The sequence below is a fragment of the Silurus meridionalis genome, chromosome 11, assembly GCF_014805685.1.
Source record: "Silurus meridionalis isolate SWU-2019-XX chromosome 11, ASM1480568v1, whole genome shotgun sequence".
Classification (NCBI taxonomy): domain Eukaryota; kingdom Metazoa; phylum Chordata; class Actinopteri; order Siluriformes; family Siluridae; genus Silurus; species Silurus meridionalis.
The window spans coordinates 13,163,372-13,173,274 of record NC_060894.1 but is presented as its reverse complement, the minus strand read 5'-3'; the positions used below and the strand labels follow the sequence as shown (position 1 = coordinate 13,173,274).

Sequence of the window (9,903 nt, the reverse complement as noted above, 5' to 3'; positions counted from 1 at the left end):
TGACACACACACACACACAAAAAAAGTATATATATCAGTGTAAAACAGTTCATAAGAGTTTACATTTATTGAAACAATTACAACTTACAACTTTTATAACTTTTATTCTGAACAGCTGGCATTTCTGAAACTGCTTTTAATAAACAAATTCCTACAACGGAGCATGAAATGCCAGAACATAAATAAAAGCTTTACAGCCTTGCTATGAAACCGATCTCACATTTAAACGCTATCACTGAGCTGTAGAATAAGCAGTATTGGCACGCAAAATGCCCTTTAGGACACGAAAGCTAGCCAGTGGTTGATTCTCTTTTGGTGGATAGCATGGTCCACTGTCTGTCACGTAGGCATAGGGAAATCGTAGCACCCACAGTCCATCAGGGGGCAGCACAACCTCTGGCTGCTCAGGATGGAAAATGGGACAAGGAGGGGGGCCTGGTTGAACCTGTTCCGGAAAAAAAAATACACAATATGTAAAATACATAAAACATGTAAGTTTTCGAATGAAACAAGACCAAGATCCTAGCAAAAGGAATCCGAGTTTGACAAAGGAGTAAGACCATGAGGAAACCACTCCATATCAAGAGAATGCAATCAGATGTGTTAATTTGCTTGCTGTAGTATCTTTCTGACAACCTAACTCGATATTTCTACTGAATTAAATAAAATAAATAAAATATAAAATCTACCTTTATAACATTTTGTGCAAACAAATAGAAAGGACCCTTCATATGTAGGCTAACATGACATTCTATGACCAAATATGGCTGTTGAAACTTTAAAATGATGCTCTTGCATGGTCTTAATTAACAGTCTTAAGTCTTTCGTTCTTTCTATCTGTCTTCTTTTTTTGGCTGCTCCTATTAGGGGTTGCTACAGCAGACCATCAGTCTCCATACTATGTGGTGAGGGAAGACCTTTCAGTCTTTCAAACCAACTGCTTGCATGTCTTCCCTCACCATATCCATAAAACTCCTCCCCTTGGTCTTCCTCTTTTCCTTCTTCCTGCTAGCTCCATCCTTAGCATTCTTCTACCGATATACCCCATGTCCCTCATCTGCACATGTCCAAATCATCTTAAATCGCCCCTCCCTCACCTTGTCTTCAAAACGTTCTACATGCGCTGTCCCCAGTTCTAATTTTGTCCATCCTCATCACTCCCAACAAAAACCTCAACATATTCAACTCTGCTACCTCCAGCTCCACCTCCTCTCTTTTAGTCAATACCACTGTCTCTAATCCATACAACATCGCAGGTCTCCCCACAGTCCTATAAACTTTCCCTTTCACTCTTGCAGATACCCTTCTATCACAAATCACTCCTGTCACTCTTCTCCACCCACTCCACCCTGTCTGCACTCTTTTCTTCACTTCTCTAACACACACTCATTACTTTGCACTGTTGACCCCAGGTACTATACATATGCTGCACCACCCTCAAATACTTCTACGACACACGTAACTCATAAAATACCACAACATCTCTCTCAGCACCCTGTTGTATGATTTCTCTAGATCAAAACACACAATGCAACTCATTCTGACCTTCTCTTTACTTCTCAATCAACATTCTCAAAGCAAATAATGCGTCTGTGGTGCTCTTCCTCGATATGAAACCATACTGTTGCTCACAGATGGTCACCTCTTCTCTCAGCCTGGCTTCCACTACACTTTCCCATAACTTCATGGTGTGACTGATCAACTTAATTCCCCTGTAGTTACTGCAGGTATGCACATCTCCCTTATTCTTAAAAACCGGTACCAGCACACTCCTTCTCCATTCCTCAGGCATCCTCTCACCTTCCAAAATCTTGTTAAACAATCTGGTCAAAAACTCCACTGCCATCTTTCCTGGACATCTCCATGATTCTACCGGTATGTCATTCCCACTCTTCTTCCTTTTAGTAGTTGCTCCCACTTTCTCCTTACTAATCCTATCCTTCTCCCCCTATCTTCTCAACACACTCTCCTCACTAGTCAATACATTTTTATCTCCATCCTTGCTCTAACTTGCAGCACATCCTTCCGTTGGTGTAATAGAATTGAGATGAAGAGGGATGTGCCTTTTCCTTTGCTTTAGCCACATCCCTCTTCATCTCAATTCTGTTAAACCAACCTCTTTCTCCTTATGCTAATACTTCCTCATTCCACCACCATGTCTTTTTGTCTTCCTTTTTATTTCCAGAAGTCACACCAAGTACCATTCTAGCTGTCTCCCTTATCACTTCTGCAGTAGTTCAATCACCCAATCATCCAGCACCTCCTTACCACCACCAGGCCCCTGTCTGACCTCTTCACTGAATTTCACACTACAGTCTTCCTCCTTTAGTTTCCACCATCTTATTCTTTTTATAGTCCTCACTCTCCTCTTCTTTTTCTTCACCTCAAAAACTACCATACAGACCACCATTCGATGCTGTCTAGCTACACTGCCCCCTGCCATCACCTTACAGTCTACAGTCTCTTTCAGGTTGCATCTCCTGCATAAAATATAATCCACCTGTGTGCACAATCCTCTATTTTTGTCACCCTATGATCCTCCTTCTTCTTAAAATACATGTTCACCACTTCAATTTCCATCTTTTCAGCAAAATCTACCACCATCTGCCCTTCCACCTTCCTCTCCTTAAAGCCATACCTACCCATCACCTCCTTCTCACCTCTGTTTCCATCACCAACATTCCCATTAAAATCTGCCTCATTCACTAATCTTTCTTTCATAGGTATACCTTCTGCCAATTCATCTAACTCACTTCAGAATTTTTTCGTTCTCCTCCATCTCACAACCCACTCGTAGAGCATCACCCCTACAACTTCTATGTTGATCAGTCATCAGAAATTTTCTTCACCTTCTTACTGTACTCACTACAGAATCACCCATACACAATTTCTCCTTCTATCCACAACATGAAAGAACAGATTAAACCCCCCTCCAAAGTTCCTGGCCTTACTCCCTTTCCACTTGGTCTCATGAACACACAACAGATCTACCTTTCTTCGCTCAATCATATAAGCTACACCTTTACTAGTCATAATACCAACATTTAAAGTACCAACCCGAACCTCCACTTCCCGAAACTTCTTATTTCCCTGCTGTCTCTCTAGATGTCTTCCTCCTCTCTTTCTTCTCTTTTGTCCAACAGTAGCCCAATTTCGGTACCCTGTTGGCTAATAACACCCCTGGCGGTTGTTGGTAATCTGAGACTTGACCGATCCGGTGTGGAATTTAGGTTTGTGATCGCCATATTTGATTTGCCGCATTTTAATCTTCCTAACGCAACTTTCCCCATTTATCCGGGCTAAGATTGCACTGGCATGTGCAACCCTAATGGTTGCAAGTTATGATCAACAAATGCACAGGTTGCAAACAGAGCAGTACACACTTAAAAACAGCAATTAAAGAAGAAAAGATTAAATAAGTTAGACACATACACTGGACTTGTTTATCCAGGGATCCAAGTAAATTCTATTTCATCCTAATAGAGAAATTGGTTGCTGGGCAGTATCATTAACACAGCCAATATTACATAAGTGGATTCACAAAATTTGACTATTTACCTGTGGGTTTAGCACAATCTCAATAGGCCCATCAGGAACCACAACAAAGAGGCGAGCCAGCTGAGCATAGTGAGGCTTGATTCCTCTACCCTGGGCAGGAGATGGAATGTACAAGGGCATGTCTGAGTTCAGGGCTCGAGTTGCTGGCTCTTTAGGCCCTCCCTGCCCAAGAACCTTTACTACTTTGTCTGGACCAGAGCTGAGAAAACGGCGACCCCTGCTGTCCTCATACTCAAAGCCCACATACACACGCGAGACATCATCACGCCTTCGGCCACGTCCGATTCCTATAGAGCCACGTTTCCCTGCAGGCACTTTATTGGGAGCTGGCCATGACGAGGCTCCACCATCAAGTTCCGTGGAGCTAGCATCATCCTCTGAGCGACTTCGGACCACCAAGTCCCATGGCAGCAGAAATGCTGAGCCAGGCAGGAAACCTGGTTGCTCTAAACCAGCAAGGGTGTTATAAGACTTAGCAGGCCCAAGTTTGACCAGTGACCAACTGGAGAATTTAGGAAGAAGCCCTTTAGGACACCCAGAGTGGAGCATGCCAGGTAGATACTCCACAGTGGAGGCCTGCCTGTCAACACTCTGCCTCTTCTCATGGCCTTCTGCTCCATCAGCATAAGCACCCAGGCTGTCAGTGGATTGGCCAAGGCTTAGAGCAAGGCTTAGACTTGTGCTATCCCCAGGAGTGTGTGTCACATTCTCTTTTTCCTTGATATGTTCAACATCAGATGCTGACACTTCTTGTGGTCTGGTTGCATCGTCACAGGCTGGTGCTGGGTCTGAAGTGCTTGCCTGGAATACTGGGAAGTTTATCCTCTCCACTTTGCTACAACACTTTTCCTCAAGCATCTGAAAGTAAAATACAAACAGGCAAAATCAGGCAAATGCACAGAATGTACTTTACTCACTATGTCAAGGAATGTCCAATCTTTTTCACAAAGGGTATGGGAACTGATTTTTTTCATTCCAACCAAGCAAGTACACACCAGATTCTAACTGTTTAAATCTAATGATTTTCATTTTCAATTACTATCAGGTCAACCCTTGATTGGTTGGACTGAAAACATGCACTTACACCGGCAAAATAAATAATGTAAAATAAATAAATAAAATAAAAGAGTGGGCACCCCTGGTCTAGACAAAGAGGATCATAATAAGTAATGCATAAAACACTTTGGGACATTGTGCTATAAGAAAGTATTGCATAAAAAAAACCCACTGCCACCCTAAAAATATTAAATTCCCATATCAGCATTCTCTTAAGTGTTATGTCTCTTTTATACCACAGCAATTTGCAAAAGTTAGCAATTTTGTTAACACAGTTTTAACAATTTGTATTTACAGCTAATGTGGAACATTAGTTATTTAGACCGAAGTTCATCACTGAGATCACAGATTCTCAATCCTGCACATTTTAGGGTTTTCTTCCTCACTTCCAACAAAATATTTTCCCTATGTTCTAAAAAACTGTAAAAACCTTAAACTTCGCTCTCTTTAAGACTTTCCTCTGAAAGAACACTTACAATTGCAATAACTTTTTATTTTAGACTCCTTTCATGCATATTACATGAAGATTTTTACACAAAAATCTTCAACATAATGATGATTACAATAATGTAATGATCAGGAAGCCCACTAAACACTCCCTTTGTATAAGCTGTTACTAAATAATCAATAGGTAATTGACCAATCTGAACTAGTCGGCACAACTAACCTTAACTAATTATATTTTATAGATTTATATGGTCAATGTATTCTTAAATAATTTCTACAGACTAAATAGAAGTCGTAGTTAGCAGTCTGGATGTCAAATGGGTCTTCTCGAGGTGCTTGCTTTCTGCCGCAATTACAGGAACTTGTTGAGCGCCCTCTGCTGTTGTGATAAAGAATAGGGGGGTTGTGATCCACCTCAGGTTTCTCTCCTGCACGAAGACAATAAAATTTTCGTTATGGCATGTAATTTTACAAATAAATTGTAAATGAAAGAATTTCGGCCACATTTTACCTCATCAATTTGCAAGACATTTAAATGATGATGACGATTAATAAAACAATTAATAAATGCATACTTATTCATAATTAACAAATTATAATGGGTAATATGTCTTTTAAGGTCTTTTTATACTATAAAAATAGCATTATTTTCATAGTATATTTAATTAACAAAGATTGCAACCCCAATTCCAAAAGATTTGGGACACTGTGTGATATGTAAATAAAGACAATGATTTGCAAACCTCATTAACCCATATTTGATTCAGAATAAAACATAGAAAACATATCAAATGTTTAAACTGAGGAAATGTACAATTTTAAGTAAAAGATAAAGTAATTTGGAATTTGCTGGCCACAACGTGTTAAAATATTTATGGTGACAAAAAAAGGCAGGAAAAGTAAGTGTTACTTAAAAGAAACAGCTGGAGGAACATTTTGCAACCAAAGCTAAATTTCTTCTGGCAGTAAAGGCAACATTTATAGTCATTTCAGGATGCAAGTGGTTCAAACACTTGTGTGCACAAAGCTTGATGTTTCTTTATACAGTCTGAAAGAGTCCAGAATTTTATATAATGATAATTAAAAAAATATATATTGTCCAGTTGTCAAAATTTTGGGGCTACAACAACCAATCGATAAATCAATAATAAAATTGTAGTGAATCGTTTTCAATTAGTTGGGCTGCATGACGGCAAGATAACAGTGGAAAGTACAGATCAACCGGCGACACAGAAAAAGTGTGTCCCAAGTCATCCAAGGCAACAAAGACTGACAAAACAAAAACTTATGCAAAGCTGAGCTTGTGTGGCATGAAAGTATCACAGTGATGCACGAGCTCATGAAAAGGAAACACACTGGTGTCACGGATGAAAGTGAAACATCAGCACTTTAAGCAAATCTGATAATAAATTAATTAACAAATTGCTATTGTGTAAACAGTTTGTTTGTAACTGGATCTGTTCTGTCGTGACTCGGCACCCTCAGGTTGTGCAATCAGCTCGCGCTCAACATAGTGATGGATTTATTTAAAACAGTGCGAACAAACACTAGATCTAAAAGCAGCAAATAACAAAAGCAGTAAACTATTGAATTTTTAGCCACTGTTGTGGTTTTTAGTCAAATCTTACAAATGTATACCAATGCATATTTTTCCCTTTTATTAATCAGGCCTGTTGGCTTGCTGCGTTTCTCTGTTCCATTATTTTTATTTTTTTATAGCATTTGTCTACTACAACAGTTAACTTCTGTTTTCATACGTGATTTACTGCAACTTTACTACGTTCAAATGCTTGTTATTAATGTTTGCATGTTTAATTTATGCATATATCATTTGGGTATTATACAAAATTAAATGAATGATATAATTTAGATGATTATATCTTCACAACTAAACAAAATGTCTGTTTTTTGTTTTTTTTTTGTCAAAAAAATCTTGTTATAGGTTTTATACTGAGTTTTTTAAGCATGGTTGTCAACTTGCCATCAGCAATTATTAAAAACAGTAGAAATGTTGATTTACACAAATTGCTTCACCTGCCTTAAAATGTCTAAATTAAAATTAAAGCTAGTTAATCTCAATATGTGGCTTTTTCTTTTTTTTCTTTTTAATACACTTTTATAAACAAATACCTTAAATTATGGGTTTTTATATAGTTATAATAAGCAAAACATCTAAAAGAAATCTATAGAAAAAATTATTGTCTGATTACTTGATTATAAAAATAATCGTTAGTTGCAGCCATACAAAATGTAAATTCAAAGTACAAAATTGGATAAGTTAGAATCATAAAATAATTAGTTAATTTAAAGTGCACCTTCTGGCAATAAAAACTTTACTACTTGAAATTAGTTATTGTCTTGTTATTTTATAGCTTTAATAGCCATGTAGATATTCTGGACATAAGCATTATAGTTCAAAAATAATGTGTGAGCCTTATATAAGTGTATTAAACCGTTATTGTGACCTCAGCAGGGGTGTTTACCTGGTTTAGGCAATAAGTGAAACTTGTGCACACAGTGCTGATCAGTGAGGCTTCGCTCCTCACACAGTTGGTGTCCATTACTCCAGAATTTGTAACAATCCTCATGGAGTTGTAAGGCATAGCGCTGGAAGGCTACTCCCCTGGCATGCTGACTGTAGACCCGCAGCGCCTGAGCTAGCTGGTTCTTATGCACTGTAGTGGTATAGTTGTGTGGCAGGTTGGATTGATATGCACTGTGAGCTAGTGGCAATGCTTTTTGACACCTGTTTTCTGAGAATTTTGCATCTGCATCCAGGACACTTTCGAGAACCTTGAGCTGACTTTGGACTTTAAGGAAAAGTTCTGCTAAGTCGTCTTCGCTGTTCTCTATCAATACTTGATACAACTTGGATGCGACACAAGTCCACTTGGAGTAGGTGGGTAACTCGAAGTGAGATGGCTGTGGGTTACGGCCCACGCTGTCATCAAAACCTTTCTTGCTCAGCACAAGTTCTACATGCTGCCAAAGAAACTCCTTCAGAGTACAGTCCACTAACTGACCTACTGATGAAGTGAGACCACTATTCTCCATATTAGATGAGGAATGCCTGTTAGAGTAGCGCATCTGTTGGTATCGCCTTTGCCCAGGGGCAGTTGTACCAGGGTCACACTCACGAAGCACACAGTTTGCCCGCAACTGCTCAAGCAGGGAACCAATCGGGTCTTCTTCTGGTCCAGGAACAACATACACAAATGCTTGATTTGCAGGCACGGTGAACAAACAGTTGCTGCTTTGGTTGGTGAGAACTCTGCTCTTGCGGAATATTCGGTAGATCTGATCTTCTAATGCATGTTGTAGACGCCTCCTCGGAGAGTGTTTCTTAGGCTTGTCTACTCCTGTACCATCATTGCCATTTGCAGCAAGTCCAGATGCACTGACCCTCAGTGCTCCGTTCATCTGGAACACAAACAGAAGACGAGGAGGACTGGGCCGGCAGTTCAACTTCCATTCCTTTGACACTGGGCAATCCTTTATGGCACCACGAAGTAAAGGTAAAGTTTTCTGGCGCAGTGCGTCCAAGGCGCGGAACAGCCGATCATATGTCACGTCGAACGAGCAGGTAGGATGAACCAACAGCAAAATGTGGCATAAAGAGAAAAGATAGAGCAGCTGAAAGCAGTGCTCCTTCTCTGCTCCTTTCCAAAATTCATGCGCTTCGGCGTGACCTATACCCGAAGTTAAAGACTCACACGCCCGGAGAAGTTGTCGGTTATCGAAAATGGATGTCAGTACCAAATACAACACACGGTTCTCCTGGTTATAATATGCCTTGATAGAGCTACGTTCTTCAAGATTGTCCGACTGCCCTGTCCCATATAGGGTAAAGACATGCTTGTCTGACAAGATGTTTATAAGAGACTCCTTGACACATCCTGTTTGCACGGCACTTTTTCCAAATATACCCAATATACATACGCCTTCATCTTTGTAGAGAGAATCTTCTATTATGTCTGACTGCAGAAGTACGCTGATATTCACAGGCAGCGCCATTACTGCCAGCCTCAGGTTGATACATTAGAATAGGCAGACTTCCGCTACCGTCAAATAAAAGTAACCGTGCGGAAACAACGTGCGCTGGGTTTCGTGCTCCCAGACACATAACATGTACACTTCCTGGCCAGATTAAGTAAAATAAGTATTTAATTTAGTATACTGTATACTTAAGATAGTGAAAGATTATTGCAGTGATCAATATATTTTAGCTGTCAGCAATTATTTTAACTAAACTGATGCAGTGTCTTCTTCTTCTTCTTTCGGCTGCTCCCATTAGGGGTCGCCACAGCGGATCATCCTTCTCCATACCACCCTGTCCTCTACATCTGCCTCTTTCACACCAACTACCTGCATGTCTTCCCTCACCACATCCATGAACCTCCTCCTTGGCCTTCCTCTTTTCCTCCTACCTGGTGGCTCCATCTTCAGCATTCTTCTACCAATATAATTCATGTCCCTTCTCTGCACATGTCCAAACCATCTCAATTTCGTCTCCCTCACCTTGTCACCAAAACATGCTACGTGTGCTGTCCCTCTAATAAACTCATTTCTAATCTTGTCCATCCTCGTCACTCCCAACGAAAACCTTAACATCTTCAACTCTGCTACCTCCAGCTCCACCTCCTGCCTTTTACTCAATGCCACTGTCTCTGATCCATACAACATCGCAGGTCTCACCACAGTCCTATAAACTTTCCCTTTCATTCTTGCAGATACCCTTCTATCACAAATCACTCCTGCCACTTTTCTCCACCCACTCCACCCTGCCTGCACTCTTTTCTTTACTTCTCTAACACACTCTCCATTACTTTGCACTGTTGACCC

At 40.2% G+C, this 9,903-nt stretch overlaps 1 protein-coding gene across 1 annotated transcript; it reads right to left on the bottom strand.

Annotated features, from left to right (window-relative positions):
* Positions 1-40: 40 nt before the first annotated feature.
* Positions 41-9,144, bottom strand: smg8 (SMG8 nonsense mediated mRNA decay factor). Its single transcript, XM_046861150.1, has 4 exons — positions 7,545-9,144; positions 5,344-5,489; positions 3,559-4,416; positions 41-445 (listed from the first exon to the last, which is right to left on the bottom strand). Exons 1-4 carry the CDS (start codon positions 9,073-9,075, stop codon positions 233-235), a joined length of 2,748 nt encoding a protein of 915 aa, XP_046717106.1. The 5' UTR covers positions 9,076-9,144; the 3' UTR covers positions 41-232.
* Positions 9,145-9,903: the final 759 nt, after the last annotated feature.